At 44.0% G+C, this 27,741-nt stretch overlaps 1 protein-coding gene and 1 long non-coding RNA gene across 2 annotated transcripts; both read right to left on the bottom strand.

Moving 5' to 3' along the window:
* Positions 1-6,451: 6,451 nt before the first annotated feature.
* LOC115100561 lies at positions 6,452-7,476 on the bottom strand. Its single transcript, XM_029619079.1, has 2 exons — positions 6,987-7,476; positions 6,452-6,864 (listed from the first exon to the last, which is right to left on the bottom strand). The coding sequence occupies exons 1-2, from the start codon at positions 7,459-7,461 to the stop codon at positions 6,452-6,454; spliced, it is 888 nt and encodes a 295-aa protein (XP_029474939.1). The 5' UTR covers positions 7,462-7,476.
* Positions 7,477-14,250: 6,774 nt separating this feature from the next.
* LOC115073481 lies at positions 14,251-27,737 on the bottom strand. The gene is made up of 6 exons (XR_003852025.1): positions 27,070-27,737; positions 26,436-26,617; positions 17,944-17,981; positions 17,064-17,124; positions 16,007-16,154; positions 14,251-14,995 (listed from the first exon to the last, which is right to left on the bottom strand). It is a non-coding gene; the product is annotated as an uncharacterized LOC115073481 (long non-coding RNA).
* Positions 27,738-27,741: the final 4 nt, after the last annotated feature.

Here is a 27,741-nt window from a genome sequence, read left to right as displayed (position 1 = left end):
TACTTTTTGCATGGGTGAAAAAAAAAAAAAAAAGGTAACCTACCTAAATCAGCCATTTAGTGAATTTCTGGGGTGAATATTCATCTCAGATATGTTGTTTCTGATTTCTGGATCAAATTGAACTCTAAACTCACTTCTCGTTGCCAGATTTCTGTCTGCGGTATGGAATACATTTTTTTTAACCTTCACTAGCCAAGGAATTTTTTTAGAGAAAAAAAGATCTTGAAGTTAATGTTCATTCTCTAGGCCGCTTAGACTATTGTAATGCACTCAAATTTTCTAGAAGCTTATCCAACAAGCCCAAAACACAGTGGCTAAATTGATCCATGGGGGCAATATCAGAGTTAGCCAGATAACTTCAGCACTGCTCCGTGTAGAAATGCAAGCTGCTGGCTCTATGTTTAGGGACAATTTGCAAAATGTCCGCATTAGGACAACGCCTATGGGCCAAAAGTTAAGTTTCAAACTGAGCTGTCAGTTTTTTAGCATGCAATTACAGTTACCTTACTCTCTTAGTTTTTTCTTAAGATTTGGAGTGCCTGGTATGAAATTTTCTTTGCACGTAGTTGACCCTGAATGGGATCTACAGCAAGAGAGGTCGTTTATATTCTCCCCTCAAGATCTCGTTCTCCTTCTAATGTGCCTTTTTTTTTTTTTATCAGAAGCCATTGGTTTCTTGGTCATTATAGACAGATATCACCTGCCCGCAGGAAAAAAAAAAAGGGGGGGAGGGAGTGGCAGTGCAGGGGTTAACTCAACTTATCTGGCTAACTCAACTCCTCTCAGTTACACCCCCAGTGTATCTGGCTAAATTCCAACCAGGTTAACTTAATATCCAGCTAGAATGTAGCCAGATAAGTGCCTGAATCTTTATTTAGGTTGATATGCTCTGAGGTATCTGGCTAAAAGCTTTTGAATATGGACCCCATAAATTCATATTCTCATATACGAAAGGCCTTAGCAATAAATACAGGAGAGGAAGAGGCCATGAGGGCCCTGACACTAAACGTTCATCAGAAGCCTAGGTGTGGCCAGTTACAAAACATTACATAGGATTTGCTTTGCTGGCTCAGACCATCCAGCCCAGCATCATGTCTCCAACAGTAGCCATAACAGCTCACTTGGATGGAAGCAAGCATAAGATTTCTAATAGGAGAGCTCATTGCATGTTGTTCCCTTCCAAAAGCGGGGAGGTGGAGATACCTAAGGTTATCTGCCTAAATAATGGTTAATGGGACCTGCCCTCTAAAAGCCTAACTAAAACCTTTTTTTTTTTTTTTTTTTTAAACTCAGCTAAATTTCCTGGCAGTCAGTTTCATAGTTTAATTAAGCATTAACTGTAAAAAAAACAAACAAAAAAAAAACAACCCCCAAAAAACCTCTTAAATTTGTTTTAAATCTGCTACCATTTTTTTCATACTGAGATAAGTTTGCAGTCAGCTGGTATTGCCGCTGTTGGTGGATGCCGTAGGCAGACGGATTCTGTGAATAAAAGCCATCACGTTCAAAAGGGGCAGCCAGCGGAGACTGCTAATGATAAGTAAAGTGCGCCCCCTGCTGGCTTTACCTTGCAACTCATTACTGCATATATTCTGTGCAGAGCATATATGCAGAGCATATATTCTGCATATATTCTGCATATATTCTGTGCAGAGCCCTCATGTGGCCCTCATAAATGTCAGTGCAGAGCACAGAATATATGCAGAGCACAGAATTCCTGTAGAATTCCCCTCCTGCGCAGCTGCACAGAATCTGTGCAAAATTTGGCAGGCCCTGGTGAGCTGCGAGCAGATCGGCCTCCATTCGCGGCTCCAGGGCCTGCTCCTTCTTCGTTGCGAGTGGGACAGCCTTCCTGTGTAAAGGTGTATGCATGAGAGAGAGAGAGGGAACCTGTATGAGGGGGTGTGTATGTGCACTAGAGAGAGGGAGCCTGTGTGTGTGTGTTTGTGTGTGTGTGTGTGTGTGTGTGCGTGCATGAGAGAGAGAGAGAGGGAGGGACAGAGGGAGCCTGTGTGAGGGGCAGTAGCGAGAGAGGGGTCAAATTCTGGGAGTTTTATATATATATATATATATATATATATATATATATATATATTGGAGTTTATTTCTTTGCACTGTCTGTTTGGACAGAATCATTCACTGCGAGAAATGACTGATTGCAAAGTGCTGAATTCTTACAGCAGCTCATTAGTAACTGGACACTTCTTGTGTCCGTGCTGCATGTCCCAGGGGCATCCCTGATCATCGCAGCCTGTCTTCAAGATCGCTCTATAGATTCCTTTTGAGTTTATAAGCCTGAGGCTAAGTCTATAAAGGTTGGTCACATACGCCAACCACTTGGTCAATATCCATGGGTTTTCTTGTAGGGGCCTGGGATGGGGAGGCGGGTTATAAATTCAGACTGCAGGTTTTCTGTTCTCTAGCGTGTGTTTCGTTATATTATGACTGTACCTCATTTAAGAGTTTTCAGATATGTGTGTAATAAATATTTCAATAATAAAAACTGTAATCCAGTCCCAGAGAGGTCCATATTCAGAGATCCGGTGCACGGGTAAGTGATCTGGATAATTTTAAACCTGATGCTCAGCAGGACTCATCCAGATAAGTCTGCCACTGAATATATCAGATAAAGTTCTCCCCACCCAGACCTACCTGCGTGACCTTTCCCAGACACAGGGCTGACCAGCTAAAGTGTTATTGCATTCTCTCCCCCCGCCCTAATAAGAATACCTCCAGCCCCACCTATTTTATACAGACACATTCTATGCAGGCAACCATCTGCCCAAGCAAAATGTATCCACTCAGCGAGAGTCAGGGTAATTTAAACCCTGGGGATTTTTCCGGCTAAATTAGCTAGACAAATCTTCAGAATTGTCGAGTTCAGAGAATTTGTGTCAAATCTATTTTTAGCTCCCCTGTGTATCAACCTCCTCCCCCCCACCTGTGGTGGCATTGCCCTCTCCAGCTTCCCCAGAGTCAAGCAGGTCATCTGTGTACGAATGGCCTGTGGCTCTGTCAGACGGCAAACGTCAAGCATGAGCCAGCATGCCTCCATAACAGCCGGAAAACATGACTTCACATGTGTGTTTCCTAAGCCATGCGGCATGCAAGTACCCACAGCTTTCTCTGGTTTTTAGGTACTGATATCATCCAGTAATCCCTGGGTTTCCAAGAAAAATACAGGAATTTCTCTGTAATGAGGTTCACTGTGGAGTACAATAATGTGATGTCAAGGGCTGTCTTCGTTCTGATAAATAGGCATTTGTTGCAAACGATAAGTCTACTGAGTGGGCGATGGCGTAGGCTGCAATGACAGGACCAGCTTCCTGCATCCAAGTTGCCCCGTGTTGCTGGCCAAGGGTCATTAACTGCTAGCCAAGGAATCCCTCTTTTTCTGCTCATTCATGGAGAAGCAAAGAAAAGATAATAAGGAACAGGTCACGGGGAAGAGAGAGAAGAGTTAGATCAGCGGAGGGAACATGCGATTTCAATTCCAAATCAACGCTCCCGCTCGCAGGCAGTGCTAAGCACATGGATGCAAAAGTACTCAGTGAGCAATTTTCCCTGAAACCTGCTTGCAGACCTGTGGGGCATCCCTGTGGCCCTCATAAATGTCAGTGCGAGCAACTCTCTCGTGACAGTGCCTACATCCATGGGCATTAGCATCCACCTTCTGCATTGATATGCTACTTGTGCAATGGGCTGCACACTTCTAGCAGCAGCATAGGAGGTGCCTCCCTTTCAAACTCTGTCCAAGCATCATGGGAAATGTAGTTCAGAGGGCTATGTTCCATATACCGTAGATGACCCTTTGGCCTACAACTCCAGTTACGGTTAATGAGGATCCCTTTATGCCTGTCACATTGTGAAACTGGGGCTCAACCAGCCAGTCAGAAAAAAATAAAATAAAACTTAATTGTGACTCAGAATAAAGGAGAAAAAAAAATCCAAAATTATATGTAGGGGAGAATTATTTTCACTTTTATCGCTGCCAGAAATCATGAAGATTTAATTCAAAAAGGCAAATATCTGCTTTGAACCAATAAATAATACCAATAAAATCATGGAAACAAAGAGAATTCACCTTAGCAACAGCTGGAGGCTGACTTATTGATGTATGCACCTGTCAGCCGATACTAAAGGTTTTTGCATTTAAATGCTCTTTGAAAAATTGTAATCTTTATCAACCCATGCATAATGCAAGGTAAATCATGAAAGTAATAGATATTAGAAAACCGAATGCTCCTCTCAGCCAATCGGCTTTGATCTATAGCAGCTATTAACAGGACAGAAGCTTGTTTGAGACTGAAACCGACAGACCATTTTAAATGCAAACTGGAAAAAGCCAATGGGAAAACATCTCCCAAATGTTCACTTATGATCACTGTTGTCATCATTTCACTTGTGCAATGTTTGTGACAAAAGAACTGTACTGTAAAATTAATGGAGCTTTATATATATATTACAAAATGAGGTGCATTGTTCCACATTAATAGAGGCTTGTGCTGAGAGATCTCTTGGCACCCATTTTCTAGCCATGCTCCTTTCTTTCTAGTCTTCTAAAAGTTGTCACCAGTCCTACTCATGCATTACTTTTTCTAAATGTTTCCATAAAACGTTGGCTTCCTACCCAACTCAGTGTAAACCCATCATGAACACTTAGAACTCAGAAACATTCAGAAAATGTGGACCTCGTCAAGATTGTCTTCATCTCTCCTCCTCTGGTTTTTGCCCCTAAGGGACAGGAGATGAGCAGACTTCCCCTGACGCAAAGGGGAATTCAGAGATGCCCATCAAAGATTTCTAAAAAAACCCAACAAATCAGACATTCTGCCACAGATATAAAATGGAATCTTCCACATACATTCACTCTCAAAGACAAAAGTTTACACACTGTCCCATGGACCAAATGGATTTCTATTGGAACATCAAACTACATGATTTATCTCTTAATAGAAACATAGAAATAATGCCAGAAAAGGACCAAATGGTCCATCCAGTCTACCCAGCAAGTTTATGGTAGTATCTGCCACACCATACAAGTCACCCCCATACTTATCAACTTCCCAGACCATCAAGTCAGGGCCCCTGTTGGTTGCTGTTTGAGTCCAATTCCCTGTCACCTCTTGCCATTGAAGCAGAGATCAATGTTGGAGTTGCATCAAAGGTTTCAGGCTTATTGGTTAAGGGTAATAACAGCCACATCAGAAAGTTACCCCCATGCTTATTTGTTTTCCCAGACCATAAAATTCAATGTCCTACAGAGAAGGGCGACCAAAATGATAAAGGGAAAGGAACAGCTCCCCTATGAGGAAAGGCTGAAGAGGTTAGGACTTTTCAGCTTGGAGAAGAGACAGCTGAGGGGGGATATGATAGAGGTGTTTAAAATCATGAGAAGTCTAGAATAGGTTAATATGAATCAGTTATTTACTCTTTCAGATAATAGAAAGACTAGGGAGCACTCCATGAAGTTAGCATGTGGCACATTTAAAACTAATCAGAGAAAGTTCTTTTTCACTCAACGCATAATTAAACTCTGGAATTTGTTGCCAGAGGATGTGGTTAGTGCAGTTAGTATAGCTGTGTTTAACAAAGGATTGGATAAGTTCTTGGAGGAGAAGTCCATAACCTGCTTTAATTGAGTTGACTTAGGGAATAGCCACTGCTATTACTGGCATCAGTAGCATGGAATAGACTTAGTTTTTGGGTACTTGCCAGGTTCTTATGGCCTGGATTGGCCACTGTTGGAAACAGGATGCTGGGCTTGATGGACCCTTGGTCTGACCCAGTATGGCATGCTCTTATTGGTTGCTGTCTGAATCTAATTCCCCTTTTCCTCTTTTCTCCCTGCTATTGAAGCAGAGGGCAATGATGGAGTTACATCAACAGTATGAAGACTTATTGGTTAAGAGTAGTAACCACCATACCAGCAAGTTACCCCCATGCCCTCTTGTTACCTTCCCCACACACGAGACTCTTTTGGAAGACATACAGCCACAAATGTCTGCACCCTGCACCATGGACCATATGGATTTCTATTGCAACATTGAACTGCAGATCTATCACCTTTGACATCTCGTCCTTCCTCTCCAACCATCCATAATGAATCTCCTCCTAAGCAGTGACATGGAACATCTTCTGTAGACTCTTCCAAGGACAGGTTTTCAACTGAGAACTTCCCAAAGAAAGATCTGTGTCTACCTTGGAGGCAGAGGTCTCACTTCATCTTCAGAACCTCATCTTCATCATCATCATCTTCTTCATCATCATCTTCAGAACCTCATCTTTTCACCAGGTCTGGCATTTCTGTTCACCAACAATCTTAGCACCAAAGCACACTAAAAGTATGGGCAAGTGTTACTATGGGAGTAATTTTGTAACAGCTCGAATAAAGGCCCCCTGACACAGACCGTGTTTCGAAAGAACTGTGTCACGAGGGAACCCAGACTGATTAGAAGTGCTCTGGATATTGAGAGATTTGAAAACATAAAGTCAGGTTATCATTGTTGGGCATCCACTGTTTGGCTGACATGGGCAAAACAAATGATAATCTGACTTTATATTTTTCAAATTGCTCAATATCCAGAGCACTTCTAATCAGTCTGGGTTGCCTCGTGCCCATCCCCTCCATGGAACAGACTGCCTCTCCCAGGGGGTCCGGAACCATTGTTGTCTCATCTCCCGGAGTTTCAGGGATAATCCTCAACAAGCTCAAGCGAGATCTGTACTTCGGGTTGAGTCTCCTCGACAAGCAGGCTTGGTTGGCGGGGAGACACTTCTGTTGAAGTAGGAAAGGTGAAGTCCAGTGTCCGGGGAGATTGTGTCTCTCCTTCAACACCTCAGCCACACTGTTGACTCCTTGATCTATGGAGAAAGATAGATTAAAATAAGTTGAAGTTCTTTATATAATTCTCAACTGCTAACCACACAAGCACCCAAAAGAAAGACATCATATGAAAACATGGAAGCACATTCAAAAATCATACCGTCACTCGGCCCAGAGTCGCACCCGTATGGTGCACCCACACCATCCACGACCTTCGGGCAAAGAGTGCTCAGGACTAGCTCCTCGATGGGGGGGTCAAAATGATATCGCATGGTGGCCCACCACCAGTCCTGCGAGCCAATGCCTTGATTTTGGCTGCCTTTTCTTTCATGTCCCTTCGTTTGTTGCGCCAGCAGGGCTGGATTTGTTTGACAGCTCTGGGTTTTGACCGACAAGGAGCTCACATTCACAGCTATCCTCTCCCAAATCCTTTTCTTGGTAGAAGGGGAAGCCTTCGATCGGAAGAGCACTTTATAATTTCCACACACGGACCGGCAAAGCAGTTCCTTCTCGGAGTCCGAGAAGCATGCATCACGTGATCGCTTCTTGGGCGCTTGGCGACTGCTGGGGCCTGCCTGCTCTTCCTGACCTTCAGCATCCCTCTCCACCTGCACAAAGGGTCGCTTTTCAGCCATGACAATCTAACTCTCTGCCCGTCGGAACTGTGAATGAAAAAAACAAAACACCGCATACGTCAGAATGTTGTCAATTCCAATTTATTGCAGTTAAAGGTAACATGTATGAATATCTACTGTCCTCAAAGCGATGTCCAGGCAGTTATGGAAGGGCAAACAGGAGCAGGGCACATGGAGGAGCATTAAGACATAGCACAGCATACACGTCCAGGCAAGGAGCAGGATCATACAGGCCCGTTACGAGTGCCCGGGTCATGCTCCTTGCATGGACGTCCAGGTCTCAGGCACCCAGGTACAGGCCTGTCCTTTCATAGAGGTCTAGGACTCGGGTGTCTGGATTCAGGCCTGTACCTGGCACCCAAATCCTGGACGTCCATGCCAGGAGTAGGACCCAGGCGCTCCTAATGGGCCTGTACCCGGGCACCAAAGTCCCGGACATCCATGCGAGAACCTGCAACTTGGGCGCCCAGATCTCGCTCCTCCAGGAATTGGGCGTCTGTCTATGCTGTTTGCCAAAGAAAAAAAACAAAAGAAATTACCTCTTGAAATTGAAGCTGAGCAGAACTGACAGCAATAGCAAATCGAATATGAATCCCACACACCAGTTCACAGTAGAGATTTAATCGAAGAACTGAGCAAAAAAGGATTGTCCAACTCTTTGCAGTGATTTATATACCCCCCCAAGCAGGATTTTGGCACAAAGCATGACTCACTGTGACATCACATTGGGGAAAAATGAAACATTTTGAAATAATAATAATAAAAATTTTCAATCACCATCTCTCTCATGTTCCATAAACCGCATGCCCCTTTGACAGAATTTCGGCGCATGAGTGATGCTATACAGACGTCCTATGCTATAAAATAGGTAGCGTTAAGACTGCTCTTTTTTGACCACCCGTGCATGTTTGGGTGCCCTTTTCATTTGTGTTTCATTTAAATATAGCATTGAGCGCCCAGGAGAGGAGTCTGTGCACATGTTGAATCTGCGGGCGCCAAGATTGGATGCATTATTTTAGCGCATCCTTATTGCATCGGCCTGATAGTGGTAAACTAACTCCTCTCTTGTGGCAAGAAAGTATTCAGTGACGTAATAGAACATTTGTACCCATTCATGGTACAAACCCAATGGCAAACGTGCTTGCAAGCCCTTGAACATGATAATCTGCTCAGCATGTTCAAATATGACCCTATGCTGGCTGCTCTGCAGTCTTTTCCTAGGTCTTGAGCTTCCATAGGGCTGCTGTAAGATGGGACCAGGATGCTATGGTCCACATGCATGTGTGAAAGGTTCCAGAAGAGAACATTAGAAGGCACTTTTGGTAGCCTTCCAGTTGCAGCAGCTTGCATGCTGCCACTGGCCCATACTCAGATCTCCTGCTTCCACTGCCTAGAAACCCCAGGCTCACACACTTGCCTCTGGCCCCACAGGTGCTCTAGGGCCTGTCCTGGATATGGGCAAGTGAGGGAGAAGACCAGTGACCAATTAAAGTCTGTGGTAACAGTAGAGAAGGGCAACTGGGCACACTGGGAACACTGTTCCTCACCAGTGAGCAATGTCCGTGTTAAATTAATTATCCTTCCTTCCACTCATGCAGCCCAATTTTTATGTTGGAAATCATGAAAGTGCAATGCCAAATTTCAGTGCCCACAGGCTGTACCATTACATTAGCAAAAGAGCTGCGTTTTCTCTAAACAAAATGTTCAGAGGCTTGGTAGAAAAGGGCCGATTTGTGCACCCAGTCTGGCCATTCGTGCCTGCTTACTGGTGCAGTTGCTGGTCTTAATCGATCTGTGCTTTTTCCCCATCCTTTCCCCATCTATCCCATGCATGCTTGAATTCTGCCACCATCTTGGCTCCTATAACCTCCACTGGAAGTCTGTTCCAGGTGTCCACCACCCTCTCAGCAAAAGATTAAAAAAAAAAGAAGAAAAAGAAAAAGAATTTTCTCAGATTTTTTTCAGCTTCCCATCCTTTGGCTTCATATAAACGACCTCTTGTCATTGAACTTTCCATTCTAAAGAACCTCGTCCTCCTTGTAATTTATTGCAGCATTTACTGGTAAGGTAGAGGGTTAACGATTCACTAGGGACTGAGTGCTCTCTGAGTATGAATAGGGACCTTCATTTTCAGTTTTTATTTTATTTTGCCTGGGAATTGCAGAATTATATCAATGGAATAATGACATTGATATAACACACAGAAGAAAAATCAATGGACAAGTAATTTTTCCACTGATTTTTTTATTTTTCTAACATTGAAATTCCCAGGCAAAATAAAATAAAAACTGAAAATTAAGGTCCCGAAACCTGAAGAATTATTACTTGAGTAAACCACATGGGAAAGAAAATTTCATTTCCAAACTCTACCACCAGAGGGAGACAGAGAACTGAGAAAAAAAACCACACAGAAGTTCTGTTCTTTACCTGTCCCTAGTTCATTTTTGGTGTGACAAAGTCCTCCACGATTTGCTGCTGCTGGACTTGTTAACCTGTATCATTTATCATGGATCTGGTGCATTTTCCCCAGAGGGTTCTTTCAGTTTCTGCTGGAAATGAGCCTTGACGGGGAACCAATTCTTATTTTCATTTTCAGTGGATTTGTTTACCAGCGTCTGTGATTAAAATTACCTGTAGTCACTTTCCCAGCCAGGGATATTAATGGGGGCTAATTAACATGAAACAATGAAGGGCTGATTGATTTAAAAAAAAAAAAAACCTTATATAGGCCCACATCTCAAAACAGCTGAACATTAGTTTTGCAAATTTTGAGAGGTGACAGTTTGTGCAAATTAGATGATAACTGATGCTGGGTTTGACCTTTGAGGGACGCCAGGAAATCAGCTCAAACAATTGCTTACAAATGAGTGCAAACATGTTCTTCTAAAAATATATTTGATATACATTATGCATAGGACTTTCCAGCTCTGTTTAACTGCTGCAGCATCCTAGAAATGTGTCCAGTATGCCTTTTTGAAACATCCTGTCCGGGTTAGAAAAAAATAAATCAGCAGTGCTTTCTATATTTTTCAGGTGAATACTGAACTTGAAAAGAAGATTTTTTATCAATATTATTATTTATTATATTTAATTAACCACTAATCAAAGTGACTGCAAACTTTTTCTCCTGGTTTACATGGCAGCTAACTCCCAAAACAGGAAAGGAAGAAGAATTAAAGGGAGGGCAGTCAGCCAAGCTGCCTGCCATGCTGCTACAGAATGGAGACTAAGGCTGATTCAGATTGGGGTGGGCAAAGATGGTAGAGAGCTATGGGGTAGCCATAAAGGGTGACATGGTGGTCTGGGAGAGGAGTAAGAGAGGGAGAAGTTAATCCAGTCCTGGTTTTATTCCACTTTTGAGTTTCTAATTTCCTTATGAGAGGGCAGCATGACATCCCCAGGATTGCAATGGGGTAAAATCCAGAATGGCCCTTCTTGTAGGCATTCCCTAGGCTGGATCCTTCAAGCCTGCAAACCTGCTCGCGGAAATGACCTTTGCAGCTGCCTGCCCCCAGCATGCTTGGCATTATCGCCTCCAGGACCGGGTTTACACTGCAGAGCATAAAACCAGAGAACTAACCTGGACGAGAGTCCTCATGTCTGACCATGGGAAAGGCCATCAGAAGCTGAAGAGTTTTAGATATTCTGCTCAAGGCGGTTTGTGAATTTACAGTATTTTGCCAGATTGGCCCATAATGTCCTTGTATAAGAACATTATTGGTCCAGTAACCAATATAACAAGCTCCAAATGACTCGGACAACAGAATCGTTCCTTAGCGCTCAGCCATGACTGAAAAAAAAAATAAATCAGTTAAAGGGTTCTGTTGTTGTTATAGCCACATTCTGGTTTTGAAAATAATGCCCTTCCCTGGGTCCACTCCACAGCTGTCTGTAATGTATTCATGCTTTGAATGTGTCAGTGTGATGCCTGCATGGGGTCCGTGATGGAGATCCGCTCTTCAGCTGTCCATGCTGTGTGTGTACGTGTTTTCATGTATGACGCCTGCTTGGGATTCTGATGCGGGTCAGCAAGCCAGCACACTCATATTGTCTCTCTGATTGCACAAGGGTCAGTCACAGTCCGCACTGTTATCTCCGTTTCATGGCAGGGGGTGGGGGAGGGAACAGGGCTGCATCCTCCAGGGAACATGCCCAGTCCCACACACCTTTTGAGTCTCTCAACGGCTAGGAGGTACCAGCAAGGCTAGAGTGACACAACATAGGTCAACTGGAACAAGGGACAGGCTGAGCAGAGCCCTGGTGTCACCCCCTCCAGTGCATGCATGGAGCGGGTGTTCCTGCAATGGGGCACAATCAGGAGTGGCTCGGCCTACGCTTTATCGCCTGGGTTTATTATGGCCATCCTGGTTTTAAGGAACATATTAATAGAGGGCACTGGCCAGACTGCGGAGAAGCTGCAGAATCCTGCCCACGGGAGGATCCTCTACCTGCAGGTGAGACTCGGTAGGGAGGTCTCTGTGCCGGTGGGGACCGCAAACCAGCTCTCACCCGAAGAAGGAAAAACAAAGCAAGACATCTGAATGTTTCATGACCTCCCGTTTCTTTCTCTGCTTCAGAAATGTTTGCTTGAGTTAATTACTGGGAATGTGCAGCCCCTATTTTTTGTTTCAGTTTTTTGCTTTTTTTTTTAGGGGGGAGGGGGTTATTTTTAAGTTCTCTTAATGTATTTTTCAGTTTGGTTCATTTGCCAAACCAAAACAAAAAAATTAAACATGAAAAAAAAAAATCTAAAACAAACAAACAAAACCCCGAAACGATTTAAAAAAAAAAAAAAAAAAAAAGGCCTCTGAATGCCCTGGCTAGGCCACGTCGAGGACCTGCAAACCCCCCACTCCTTGGCCAAAACTCTGAGCTGGCCCAGTGCCGGGGCCTGGCAGGGGCTAGGTATCTCCCCCCCCAGTTTAAACGTGCCCTGCTGGATTAGTTTTTTGGCCCGAGAGTGGGGGTCACAGGGGCATGGGACGGTACATCTAGAGTTGTAGGAGGCAGGGTTTTTTTGTTTTTTTTAAATGCCACAAATACAAAAATATCCCAAAAACTTGGAGTATAGGAAGTTATTTTCAATTTGTTTCATTTGAAATGAACAGAAAATGAACAAAAATATAACAAGCACATGTTATAAAATAGCGTAGGTGTGCAAACGTGCGCGCCCTATTTTGCAACTGGGCATGCACAGCCGTGCACATCCGGGTCTGAGCCACGGAAATGGGGGAATTTTATAACCGGCGTGCGTCCACACCATGACCAGTTTCACCAGTCCGTCCACCAGCTTTCCCAGTGTCGGGCTAGGTCCTTCAAACCCCCCCGGTTTAATTGCCTGCACTACCCCCAGTTACCCCAGACCCCCCTCAGAAATGGCTGTTTTGGGGTTTGTTTTTTTTACACTTCCTCCATAGCAGGAGTAAAGTTACATGGTCTGGACCTGGGTGTGTGCCCAGGCACGTAAGTATCTTGTGCACATCTCTTGGCCCCGGCCAGGAATGCCCATGCCCTGCTCAAACCACGCCCACACCACGCCCCTTTTTGAATTGGATTGAGATATTTGTGTATTGGGAGATGCACGTGCATGTAGGCCGCTTTTAAAATTCAGCGCACGCATGCATATCCTACGTGGGCATGCATCTCCGGATTTCTGCAAGCGCCCAGCTTATAAAACTGACCTCACAATTTGGCCTGTCTGATTATTGCTCTCCCTCAATATGGCTAAAAATAAGTGCATGGTGGAGCAGCATGTTTATTTTTAGGGGAGGCCTTCCTGGGGACAGGATTTAGGCAAGATCAGAAAATAGTGTGTGTGGTCAGTATGGATTGTATTTTGAAGTCTATATGCATTATTTTCAGTACAAAGTCCACCCACCATAACAAATCCAGCCTGGGTAGTTTGTACCTGCAGCAAGTTTCAAAAAGGGAAGCCTGCCAGTACTTTGGTTTTGAAGCTTGGTGCAAAATCCGCAGGTAAAAAGCATCTGAAAATTGCTCCCTTTACTGACATATAGAGTATGAAGCACAAAAAGAAAAAATGGAGTCAGCTGGACTGCACTAACCAATGGCAGAGCAGCTATTAAAATGCTGCGTGACATCACAATGTGTGCTGATCTCCCTGTGAATTGCCCTGTTCCCTTGTGAGCAAGAAAAACAGATAGGGATTCCATGGCTGGGGAACACAGGAAAAATGTGAGCCATGGGTCAGTAGGTGCTCTGACCATCTGGGGCTCAAATTTGAAAGAATTTGAATAAATGGTTCAAAAGTTATTGGGAGGGGGAGTGGACAGACATGGTGATCTTGCAAGGCTGGCTCCCCTACAGGAAATGAGGCCAACAATAGATACACAAAGCGCATTTTCAAGACAAGGTTTATGGTATTCGGTTCATACGAATTTTCTTAGAGTAGAACTGTGCCTTTAAAAAGCAGAGCTAATGGCTAAATGGCCCCTAGAGGCTGCTTTTATTTTCAGTGTCTGCTTGGAGAGCAAGGGCTCTGCTCCAAGTCTGTAGGATGTTGGTAAGCGGTGCCTTCTGATTGGCTGAGAGGCAGCAGCTGATTTGCAATGCACCTTGGGGGGGGGGGGGGGGGGAGGTCAGCAAGGAGGATGCCACTGACTCAGCATTTTCTGGCTCACTGGTTATTATTCCTCATCTTCCTGACAGATTCCTGGAGGAGTGGGGGGAGGGGGAGAGGGGGGGTGAGAGGACAATGCATGAAAAATAATCCGGGGGGGGGGGGGGGGGAACTCCTGAGAGAAAGCAACCGCTCACTCTGCAGGAAACTGTGGTCTCATTCATTTATTTTATTTTCATTTATTTAAAACATTTCTTCATCACCTCCCTGGCCAACCACTGACCACCCAGAGCAATATGATAAATGATCATAAAAATACAAATAGCTGTCCATAACAGCAACATAAAATGTAACATATAAAACAAAACAAATCAAGCTTATGTTGAAACAACATAAAAAAAGGCCTCACAATTACCAAAGATGTCAAAATATGGTAGAAAGAATGAGCACACTTGTGAAGATAATAGAAAACATGTTTGATGTTATTTTATGCCGAGCCCTAAGTTTAATTCAGATGCATGGTCGCAACTTAATGAGTCCGGTGGAGAAATGTAAAAAGGTAACGATAATCTCGTGCAGGATTCATGCTGTTGACGGACCTAGTAACATAGCAGATGATGGCAGAAAAGGACCCCTTTGGGTAGATGATCATATAAGTTTCTCTACAGAAACCAATACCAGTCCCCCTTCCCACTCCTAATGTATTTCCCCCATCCTCCTCAGTCCTAGTCCTACAACTTCCCTCTCTCTCCATCCCAAGCAGGTTTAAATGCCATCGCAGTGCCGGCCTCCGTCGCCTCTGCTGATAGGACGTTACAGACCTTGTCGTCTTTTTCTTCTTTGATTCCTACAAGTTGCAGACTTGATGATTAAGGACAGAAAATGGTGATGAATAAAGGGTCTAGGGCCAGGTTTTCATGAAGCCACCCGGGATCCTCAGACTTGTGCAGATCTCTGAGGGAAGAAAAGAGAGAGTGAAGCTTAGAAGAAAGTGAGGAGGGGCAGACTCGAAGGGTCTTTAGCTGCCATCATATTTTCCGTTTCTATGAAAGTAGCAGTATGTCACACTGAAGGGTGACGTCAAGCACATTTAACCAACTTGAAGGCTAATGAAGCGACCCCCAAAGACAACAAGCAAACATCTAGTCGAAAAGCATGCACTGTAGTGGCAGGGCACATTTTTCACTGTCGGAAGTTCAGAGGCACAGTCAGAGAGGATTCGTCTACCTTGTCAATTTGCTCAATGAAGAGTCAAATGTTGAACATTTGTGGTGGTGCTTTCTAGAGTTAATTAAGGCGTGTGTCCTACAATCTTGATACAAATAACATGAAAACTGACTCCGATGTTGAAGGATCCTCATCCTATGAGAAAACCAAATATTAGGGTGGGACGAGTTTTTACTTTCAGTGGTGTAGGGAGTGACCCAGATAACCGTTCAGAAAAAGCCAGACCCTTGCCTACCATTTAAGGGCTCTGATTTTCAGGACAGTCCTAATACACATTTGACAGACCTATCTGCATACAGTTTGGTGTACGGAGCAGTTGGATGGTACCTTGATAAGCCCCATAAAACATTACTGTAGCTATTCATCTATTTCATTACAAAGCACTGTCCTCTGATGTGATAGGGAGTATGTGAATCCTGAGAGGGCAGGGGATTTGGGGTAATTAGTTAATTAATGTTTTAAAGGAGGGACTTTCAGCAAGTGCCACCAGATTATGCAACCCATCAAAGGACTGCGTCCTCCAGACTGTAATCAATTTTCAGGGTATTACATTCAATTTTATTTTCCAGTCTACTTGTACAGAGCTATTTTAATAGTGATGCCATGTTTTATATATATATATTTATTTATTTATTTATTTATTTATTTTTTTTTAATTGCAGTATGTAATATTTTTATGGAGTATTAATGCCTCAGTATAAGGCTATTGGACCAGCAGAATTTTAGAGTCTTGCTTACATTCCTGGTGTAAGGTGTGTTTTGGTGGAAAGTGGATACCATCTCACTAGGATAATTCCAAAGCTTCACTGAACTGCTGCTCTCCATGGCCTCATGAGCCATTAAGTGGCTTGCTCCACATTGGCACAATTACAGCATACGATTCAATCTGAAATAATAATAATAAAAAAAAAATGGAATGCAATTATCAATTGATTGTTTAGTTTCGGTGCTGCTGTGTAGATGATTATAGGATGAGTGGAGGCAATTATCGTGCCATATCCACAGCAAGTTAATGTTTCATCCCATAACTGACAGTGGGCAACAGAATGCTCTCTCCCACATCCAAGGACCCTTGCTTCTAGTGCTGGATGAAAAGGAGGAGCTGTCCCCTAATGCTGGAATGAATCCTGTTAACACCAGGGGCCAAGGAGGAAGGCTAATGAAGGGCTCAGCTGAGAGCGGAGGTCTTCTGGGTGGGCAACCAATCCCAGGGAAGGGAAAAAAGGCCCATGTGGGCCCCAGTCCTGCGGGAGCGTGCTTATAAGAGAGGGGGGGGGGGCGGGTGCTTTCATGACAGATGCACTCTCTGCACTCATGGTGCCCATGGGGGTAGAAGGTTATCAGCCACAGAGGGGGGAATTGCTCTTACACAGGGTCCAGGCCAGGCGAGCTCAGCTGCAGGGGTGAGCGGGGCCCAGTTTGTAGGGGCAGGGGGGATAAACTGTCCAAAATACATGCACAGTGAGTGATAACATACCAGAAATAAGTTTCACTTTGCAAATAATCCCCAGAGTTTGTGACTTTATTCACCATTAGCTTTGCTAGGAAAAAGTTCTGAGCAAATGTAGAACAAGAAATATTCTAGTTCTGCAGCCTTTAGCTGTTTAATTTTTCTACAAAAAAAAATAACCCTTTTAATTAGTTTCAGGAGAGATTAACGTGTTTTCACCCGTGTCATTAAAAAAAAATCTCACTAAAGCAAAATGTTAGTGTGAAAATGTTATACAGCAAAAGGTACTTTGCTCATTTTTCTGCTTAAGGTAATGAGCCAGGTTATTTTTTTGCCTTTTCCTACCTTTCTAACAGAGAGGAGAGCAGGAGCATTGCCTTTTTTTGTCTTCACATTCGCGATCTCGCTGTAAAAATAAGCACAGTAGAAGAAAAGTATTTATATATATATATCACCCGGGTTGGGAGGTGGAGGTTGAAAATAACCAGGCTCACTGCAGCTGGGACAGTTTACCAGGTTTACTGGGATTTTTTTCAGCCAGTAATGTGTGCGTCCGTGCTATCTCCTAAGCACTCCTCGGTAACATGGCCCAGGAGAAGCTCGGACCATAGAGCGCCAGCCCCGGGCTGGGAGTACCGAGTGACCGTGAAGAAACTCCAGCAGACCCCGCAGAAAAAAAAATGCTCAGGCAAAGAAAGGGGGTATGGGATGTTCTGGACTGCAATAACTTATTATAAGTTATTTGTTGTTGTTATATTGCAATTGCATTTGTTTAATTTTATTGGTGGGATTTTATTTTTTTTGAAATTTTGTTATACGGGATGATGAGTTGTTTAATTCTGGGTGTATTGATGGGGGAGGGGGGTCTGTTATTTTATTAATAGACCCCCACTACCACCACCACCACCACCAATACACCCAGGGGATTTGGGAGGGGAGGATACCCATCTTACTTGGATTTAAGGGTTACAGTAGTTGCTCTCCGCTTTGAGCTGTAAATTGCTAGTGGAAAAGCGGATTATACATTAATAAATCAAACTGAATGCCTATGAGAAATAATACCATGCAGCAGATAAGCCTAGCATATAAGCAATTCATGACCAGAAAGCAGGGGGTGGGGACCGGTTAGTGAGCAGGGTAACGTAGACATTTCAGAGCTCTCACAAGCTGGGCAGAGGAATAAGTCTGGCCCAGCTGCTCCTGGTAATTGTAGGACATAACATACCCCGTTCCTCGTCTGGCAAGGACCTCCAGAAGCACCTGCTGAAAATAAAGAGGAACGAATGAAAGTAGAAAGGGGGAAAAAAAACAAAGCCCTCTGAGCAGGAGAAGAGAGAGAGAGAGAGAAACAGGTATGCAGCTGCGGCGAGGTTACAACAACATTTAGCATCATTTTCCAATTAAACGCTGATATTTCCAAGTCGTTTGTTGTCTAGAAGACCCATTAGAATCCCCTCGCGTTTCAGCTTCCGGTCACAACTTGAACACCCGGGACTGTGGCGGGAGCGAGGAATTATTCGCCGTAGCCCTAGTTCCATGCCTTTGGAGCCAATGCTGTGAGCTACCAAATGGTAGGACCCACCTTGTGGCCCATCCGCCTATCAGTTAGGGCAGGGGTGGGCAATTCCAGTCCTCCAGGGCCACAAACCTGTCCAGGTTTTAGGATATCCCTAATGAATATGCATGACATAGATTTGCATACAACTGAGGCAGCGTGCATGCAAATCTCTCTCATGCATATTCATTAGGGACATCCTGAAAACCAGGCTGGTTTGTGGCCCTCGAGGACCGGAATTGCCCACCCCTGGGTTAGGGTTTGGGCTCACAGCCCCTGTGATGCATTTGCTCCGCAAGGGGAGAGACCCTGCTGCAGGCTGCAAGGGTGGAGGGGGGGGGTTCACGCCAAGCGGAAAAGGATCCTCCTGGGCCTCAGCCTGCAGGGGATCTCTTCCCCCGACACGGCCCCGGGCAAAGCAACCCCACCCCAGGACATCTGTGTTTAGAGTAATCAATATCATAAGCTAACATGTAATATCCTCGCAACATGAAACAGCAGTAACTTCAGAGGACAGAAGCATCCAGGGGAAAGGATACCTCTGTCTTAGTGGCATAAGTGCTGATTCCGGCAAATTTATTTGCTCAAATTACTGTTCTTTTTATGCTGCGTCTGTCTGCAAGACCAAACAGCTATTCCCAATCCCTACAGCCATGCGTAGTATAAGCCAGTGTTTCTCACGTTTGGAGTCCTGTTGTCGGGATACGCACAATGAATATGCACGAGATAGACTAACAAGCAGTGTTTTTGCTCAACCATCTCATGTGTGTTCAATTCTGGGTGTCTTTTATTTATTTTAAAAAACGTTACATATCGCACACGCTGTAGACTGTAGCGGTTTACAAAATGTACATACATAATAAACCAGATTGGCTGGGGGGAATAGCCCTCCAGGACCAGCTGGAAACGCACTGTTCTAAGTTACACGGATGTATACCCAGCCCTGTCCTGGAGACACACCAGTCTGGCTTTTGTGATTTCTGTCACTAATAAGCATGCAAGATATTTTGTGTTGGAGGCCCACTGTATACAGATCTAGGGGATGCATATTCATTGTGGCTGTCCTAAAAACCCACTGGAGGAGTAGCAGAGAATATAAAGCAAACTCATTTCCTATCCATACCTGAATGTAATCCACTTTGAAATGTCTTGATATGCGGAATTATAAAATATTTAAAAACAAACAAACAAAACAGCCTGGCTAGGTGAGCTCCCAGGAATGAGTTTTGAAACACTGATTTATAACCACAACACTGTTAGGAAGGGAAAAATGAGCTAGGACAGTGAAAAGTTAAGAGCCTGTTTCATATCATGGTTTCAGTAAGATCATGTCATTACACACACACTTCCGATGGAGCCTAACGCAATACTCCCAAGAATGTCTCGCAGTAGATAATTGCTTGGTGGAAATGGATGCTAATGAAGGGGTTGCATCTTAACAATGCAAAGAGCTTGCATCCTGGAACCTGAAACCCAGGGAGCAAAGTCTTTAAGGCAGTGACAGTATTAAAATGAATTCTGAAGCGAGCACTCTGCCATGAGACAGAGTCCTTGCACAGCTCACTGAGCTAACAAATGACTTCCAGGCTACCGAGCACACCTCTTCCCCTCTCACAAGCAGCTCTAAGTGGTGGTGATGGTGAGGGGGGGGGGGGGGGGGGGGGGAGGGGGAGGAGCAAGCAGAGGAGCCGAAGGAGCCATCAAACTGTGATCCATGCGTGAGCCTCAGTGCACCAGGAAGAACATGCAGAGAAAGATGAGATGAGGTGGTGGCGGCCATGGAGGGGAGGGCAATGATTAGCAAGAAGCAACATGGTTTCAGGAGCCAACCTTACTGAGGGGGGTGGGGTGGGGGTGGGAGGGAGAGCTGAGGGTTGAGAAAATTACCATCAAATCTGATATGGGAAAAATTGTTGCTCTTGGAGATTGGACCTAGGTTGGGGTGTCAGCAACTGGGCAGGGGTTGAACCAGGCCTCCAAACCTACCTAGCTCTAAACCATCCTATTTCCTGTGGTGTCTTGACTCAAACTCTTACACCTGTGCATCCTGCCCCAGATCAGTGAAGAGTAATTTCCTATTGTGTATCAGCTGGTATTTAGGCATCTTTTGGAAGAAAAGTGGTCAAATGGATTATAAACAAGAGACCAGAATGGAGTCTCCTCAAAGTCCCAGCACAGAGCGTGTGGTCTTAACTTTGGCTCAAAAACGCAAATTCAATTTATACGGATTTTAGTTCTAATCATGCCCAAGTCACATAGCAACCAATCTTATCAGATGCATCGATTGGTCTAAAGAAAGCAAGATCCACAAGAAGGCATCCTTTTTAATGGAGTCCAAATTAAAGACACTTGCCATGGAGAGGAAGATGCCAGAACTCCCTGATCAACGCCAACACAAATTTCACATTTCACCTTCCTGATTTCCTGAGGCTGGCTGTAGGACTCAGAGCCAGATCTTTTGATTGGCAGTGAGGAGAGTGAACCACTGGATCAACTCGATCAAATCTTGTCTTGTGCTTTCATTCATCATCAACAAACCAACATTCTTAGCCATGTCAGAAGAAACAATTAGCTCTATATAAAGGGGCCTCTGGGCCCTTCACTAAGGTTTATACTCCTCCCAGCATTGGACATATTGTGGTTGTCAGTACAGTGAGTGCTCCAATCCCTCTTATTCTCCAAACTGGACCACTGCAACTCCCTCCTCCTTGGGCTCCCTTCATCCTCCCTCAGACCCCTTCAACTACTCCAAAATGCAGCAGCCAGATCCCTAACAAACAGCAGTCAATCCTCCCACATCACACCGATCCTTAAAGACCTCCACTGGCTCCCCATAACCCAAAGCATACAATACAGAGCCCCACAGAACACAGAATGGCTAAAAGACGTCCTCCACCTCCATGACACCCAGAGAAACCTCAGATCCAAAAACACCGGCCTGCTAAACATACCCTCCGCCAAACAGGCACACCTCACCACAACCAGAGAACGCGCCATATCAATAGCCGGCCCCTCATTATGGAACAAACTCCCTGCACAACTCAGACTAGAACCCTCAGCCCAGTCTTTCTAAAATCTTGGTTATTCTGAAATGCCTTCCAGCCCACATACTAAACCGCACTTCCCCCTTCCCATCACTATCTCAAGATACAAGGTAACCGCCACTATCTTATTAAGCCTTATTGTATGCTCGTGAACCACTATTAAGTTCCAAACTGCTCCCAATGTCCCTACTGATACAATGTAATAATCACTCAAGTTGCCTACTGTTTCAATTTAATAATTTAAGTTCTTGAGCTACCCTACCGTTACAATGTAATTATAAGTTTTTGAGTTTCCGACAGTTCCAATGTAATAATAATAAGACGACCATTATAACGTAGTAATATAACTTTTTGAGTTCCTTACTGTTACAATGTAATAATAATAAGACACCTTAGTCCTATTATTCTCCGTGTTAGCATGTAAACCGATATGATAGATCCCAATGAATGTCGGTATATAAAAGCAAATAAATACATAATTTTTGCTATGGCATGCCCCTCCAGGAATGACCACACTCGTGCAGACCAGGCTGCTGATCAGAAAAGTACAAGAATATTCTGGTGAGAAGGCTTTGGAGCTGAAAGACAACGCTAGTTTCTCATCTGTCTACTTGAGTTTGCAGATGGGGGAAAGCCGGATTTCTGTCCCCAGTGTTTTCAGAATCCTTTGGTAAGTATAGAGGTCCACACAGAAAATCCCCTTTGGTGGTGCTTTTGATATGCTAGCTAGCTGTTCCTGAGAAATCCAGCAGTGGGGTGCAGTGTATCCCCACTCTGAGGGAGAAAACCTTTCATCCTGGCTTTGTTTTCCTATGGGGCAAAGTCGACCCTGATCAGAGTTCAGTGTTTGGGCAAAAAGCTTTGCAGGAGGAGCAAGCAGTGAGCATCAGGTGCCTGTCCAGAGGTAACCAGCAGTGTGGAAAGCAGAAGAGAAGAGAGCTACCCATTCAAACAGGATCCTTGGGAGCCCAGCATCTAACCAAGAGAGCTTAAACCCCAGGAAAAGGATCGAGGGTTTCCCAGGAAGGTGCATCACCAAGGATTAGTGACCCCCTTCTGAAATCTCAGGACCTGGTTTGAATTTTCAATATGGAAAAACTGCACCCAACTGCCATTTTCTGATTTGAACTGTTTTAGAAAAGATTTGAATTTTTGGAACATCAATATCTCGTGTCAAGTGTCTTCTTGGTGCTGTGCTATTTAAATGCCTTAGGTCCTAAAGGTGATGGCAGCCCTCCCCCTCGCCCACATTGGGAGATCTATGCCAGGGTTTTACAGGACTGAGTTGAGATTAAGCCCTGGCATTGAGTGTCTACCTAGAAGGTAGACACAGCAGTAATACTCGGAGATTTCAACCTCCACGTAGACATCCACCCCCTCACCACATCCTGCGAAACCCTACTTGTCTCTCTCAAAGCCCTGGGCTTTAAACAGCTCATCACCAATCCCACGCACAAAGCTGGGCACACACTCGACCTCCTTTTTGCTAATACTAGCTTCTCTACACCCCATGCACCAATCACCACACCCATCCCCTGGTCCGACCATTGCCTCATCAACGCCCAGCTCAACATCAACACCAACATAAATGCCTCCAACACCAAATCACACAAAAAGACAATTTCCTACCATAGACCATGCTCCTCAGAAGAACTCTCCCAAGCCTTCAATAACGTAAGTGAAAACCTCGACCTCACCAACCCAGATAACGCTCTCCTGTCATGGGATAAGCTTACTGCTGACATAGCCAACAACATCTGCCCCACCATCCACAAAGTAATAAACCCCAACCAAACAGAAAGAAAACCATGGTACACCTGTGAACTCAAAAAATTAAAACAAGACCTTAGAGCCAAAGAACGCTCCTGGCGAAAACAACCCACCCCCACACTCAAAGTAGCCTACAAACACACCCTACACCTATACCGACAAGCAACACTCCACGCCAAACGTGACTTCTATGCAGCAAAAATTCACAGCTACAAATTCAACCCTACCGCCCTATTCTCCTATGTAGCAGAACTCACAAAGTCCACCACTCCTTCCCCCCAGGAAGATAATAGCATAGAGAAATGCAATAAACTAGCAGATCACTTTAAAAACAAAATCACCAACATTCTCAATCGTCTCCCCCCCAAACCCACTCACATCGACCTCCCACCCACCCCCAACAACATTAACCTCACATCCCTTGATCTCACCACTACGATGGAAGTCAACGCCATCCTAAAAAAGATGCGGCCAGCCACCCACATCGCCGACAACATCCCATCTAAACTCCTCCTCACTATCCCTTCCGTCATAGCAAGACCGTTAGCGGATATCATAAACTGCTCCCTTACCTTCGGGACGGTTCCCGACCCGCTTAAACTCGCCATCGTAAAGCCCCTACTAAAAAGCCCACCCTCGACCAAAATGATCCAGCAAACTACAGGCCCATCTCCAACCTACCTTTTATTTCTAAAATTCTGGAGAAAGTGGTCAACACACAACTTACCGACTTCCTAGAAGATAACAATATCCTCCACCCCGCCCAGTACGGCTTTCGCAAAAACCGAAGCACGGAAAAGCTCCTACTTGCAATAACAGACACCATCCTAAAAGGCATGGACCACGGCCAATCATACATTCTAGCCCTCTTAGATATCTCAGCAGCTTTTGATACGGTGAACCACAAAATCTTAATATCACGCTTAGCAGAGATAGGCATCTCTAACACAGCCCTATCATGGTTCTCCTCCTACCTTGACCACAGAAAGTACTTAGTCAAACTTGATAAATCCGAATCCACACACATTCCTCTTTCACAAGGCGTACCCCAGGGCTCCTCCCTTTCCTCCACCCTCTTTAACATCTACCTTCTCCCTCTTTGCCACTTATTATCCAAACTGGGACTAAAATTCTTCTTGTACGCTGACGACGTACAAATACTTATCCCCATCCAAAACTCCCTCAACGAAACCCTGCACTTCTGGGAGACATGCCTCACATCTATCAACACCCTCCTTTCCAACCTACACCTTGCACTCAATACTTCAAAAACTGAAATCCTAATTATTACTAATCAACCCAGCTTATCCATTCACCAACTGCAACAGAACACTTCACAAAATCTCACACCTCCGTCCACTGTCAGAGATCTAGGAGTTCTCTTAGATACACAACTTAGTTTCAAATCCCACATCAAATCACTCCTAAAAGGGGGCTTCTATAAACTCCAAACCCTCAAAAAACTTAAGCCTCTCCTCCACGCACATGACTTCCGTACCGTTATGCAAACCACTATACTATCAAAACTTGACTATTGCAACTCACTGCTAATAGGCCTTCCAGCTTCCACAATCAAACCCCTCCAAATCTTACAAAATGCCATGGCTCGCATCCTTACAAACTCAAGAAAGACTGATCATATTACTCCCATATTACAAAACCTCCACTGGCTACCAATCACCTATCGCTCTCAATACAAAACACTTACTATCATACATAACACGCTATATAAAAATAACTCCCCCTGGATCGAAGATATGCCACACTTCCACCAGGCCAACCGTCCTACCAGAAACTCCCTTGCGGGCACCCTCCACACCCCTTCACTCAAAATTGCTCACCTCACAAACACCAGAGCGAGAGCCTTCTCCATCGCCGGCCCCACCCTTTGGAACTCCCTTCCCACCGAGCTCCGACTAGAACCTTCACTTAATCAATTCAAAAAAGGAATCAAGACCTGGTTATTTAAACAGGCCTATCCCAACGCCTCTCAACCCTAGCATTTGACTTCTCCTCAACACTCATTATTTCCCTCTCCCTAGTACAGTGTCCCCCCCGCCCCCTTACACACCCTCCCTCCCTCACCACCCCATCCATTTTATGGCTTCCTGATATTCAGTCACCACCTCTCCTTCCCATCGCCACCACCTGCCCCCTTGTACAGTTCCTACCCCACCCCGCCTCCCCTATGCGCTTCATCCCCCACCCCGCGCTACCCCCCACTCTGTCGCCTCTTGTATATAATTAATTTATGTCCAACCTGGTTAACCACATGTAATCTCATTTAATAACTGTGGCGCCCGTTGGCTCTACAGTAAAGTTGTCACCTTTTAACTTCCTATCCTTCCTCCATCTATCATTGTAATTTCCTTTCTCAGTTGTCTGTAAACCGACATGATGTTTTTTTTTTTTACGAATGCCGGTATATAAAAGTTATAAATAAATAAAATAAATAAATAAGGGCAGGGGGAGGATACTCATAGTTTAGCCTCTGACCTGTAAATTTGTCAAAATATTTCCAGCCCAAAAGGACCTGTCCATCTGATGGCACCAACGTTTTACAAGCATTGTTCCATTTTGGCAGTAGGTTTTACATTGCAAGATGCAGAAGCTTAATGCTTATCATCTGCTTACTTAATATGGTCATTAATATCCAGCGGCTGGATGAAGCTTACAAGATGATTTTGCTGGAATTGGTTATACTCATCTGCGTGGGAAGAATAACTGTGGCAAGGAAAAGTATTAATGCCTCCAGGCTTCTTTCTTAATTCTTTGCATATAATTAGACAAAGAACGTGCTCAGGAGAATTGCACTGCAATTATTAATAATTTCACCAAGGTGCACACTGATTAAAGGAATTTCAGCAGAAAACCTTTGCAGCAAACTGAAAACAAAGAAACATATATATATATAGAGAGAGAGAGAATCACCATTGGTATACCAAAAGATTAAATATACACAAATTCTTTATTAAATGTTAACATACCATATACATTTCAAAAAGTTTTGTTAAAAATTACCTACAGATCAATTACTATACCCCAAGTAATCCCTCACTCACCATACACGCAACGAGCTCCATACATTATTCCCGCTAACATTCAATAAAATATATCTTTTACTCTGTCATATCATCTAAAATTATATATATTGGGTATGAATATGACTGTGTTCACACAGATACAGAACAGAAATTCCTTAACACATCTACATAGTGTTCGTTTCAATATGCACAGCATAGAAGTGCTTTGACACGAAATGCACAGTGTTCATTTTAATATATTACAAGCCTTATTTAATGTTGAAGTGATCGAGTCATATGTTAAGCACAATAAAGATTTAAATACCTTTCACACTCTAATTTGAACTCTGATGATCCAGTCTTTCATTGTATTAAAGTTCCTACAAAGGCTTTCGTTTCGCCTAATCTACATCAAGGGAATGCTTCAAGAACCACTCAAATAATGTTCTATAAAACAGCCTACATGGACTTCTCTTCTATCATAAATACAGTGGAATAGAGGATTGACTGCAAAACAAAAATACAGAGCAGATTAACTTCCCGCCAAACTGACATCTGATGAATTTGAAGTCCCCCTGTATAGTAATTGAGTGGACTCCTTCCAACCTTACATGCTGATATAGTCAAATGTACTGACTGAAATTATATCAAATGAAGACACTTATTTTGAAGAAAGATCTTTTCTTTGGAACACCATTGTAAGTAATCAGGTAGGCGAGAATAAGGTAAAAGTAAAATAATATGTTTATTGATATACAATCTTAATAATTCTAAGTATTAAAGGTATACAGTTCTAAGCATTAAAATATACAATTCTAGGCATATACAGTTCTAAGCATTAAAATATACAGTTCTAAACACTAGAGTATACAGTTCTAAGCATATACAGTTCTAAGCATCAAGAACAATTCTAAGCATATTCATCTGTATCCGTGCACAATATTCTGGTCAATACTCACAACACCCTTTTCATCAGCCTGACTGAGAGAGAGCCCACCACAGGCAAAAGGGGTCCTGTCACTTCGTACGTCTACAAAGGACACGCAGCACTTTGCATACCAGCAAAGTGAAAGTATGTTTCTCGCTCTCCCCGTTTTGCAGCCATAGCTGTTCGTCCTTTATAGTCCAATGTCAACAAGTGTGTGTGCAGGATAGGATTACTCACTATCCCTGCCAGCAGTTCCAGTCTAAACAATACTCAAGGCTAGATAGTCAGGTCATCTCTACTCCAGGCCGAATGTCAGTGCTGCAGCTGATTCTGCAATATCCCTTACAACCATCTTTGAGTGTGTGACAGTTGTTATCTGTGGGATGCCCCAGGAACGAGCGGCCTAATGTCTGAGAAAGCAAATCCAGACTGGCGATGGTAAAAGCAGGAAACCTAGGCATCTTCCACCTATGCCTTGGGTTAAGCCCTAAGGTTCTGGGGCTGGCACCGCATGAGAAATGGGGGTAAACCCCAATACCAGTATGAAGCTTTGAGTCAGAGTAAAGGGAATCCTGGAAGGTGACCAGGTAGGAGTGCTGAAGGTAGCATCTGGAGATGAAGAAAGTCTTCTGGATATAGGAACGGAGCCAAAGTACAAGGACCTGAAGATAGAACAAAACTCAGCACCTGACTGATGAGACTG

This window comes from Rhinatrema bivittatum, chromosome 11, assembly GCF_901001135.1.
Source record: "Rhinatrema bivittatum chromosome 11, aRhiBiv1.1, whole genome shotgun sequence".
NCBI lineage: Eukaryota > Metazoa > Chordata > Amphibia > Gymnophiona > Rhinatrematidae > Rhinatrema > Rhinatrema bivittatum.
This window is presented reverse-complemented; position numbering and strand designations above follow the sequence as displayed.

Excerpts from the sequence above, each read along its gene's own strand:
- LOC115100561 (XM_029619079.1), bottom strand. The coding sequence starts at position 7,461 with ATGGCTGAAAAGCGACCCTTTGTGCAGGTGGAGAGGGATGCTGAAGGT. Across the intron at positions 6,865-6,986 it reads CGACTCTGGGCCGAGTGACG|ATCAAGGAGTCAACAGTGTG; the intron begins GTATGATTTTTG and ends CTTTCTCCATAG.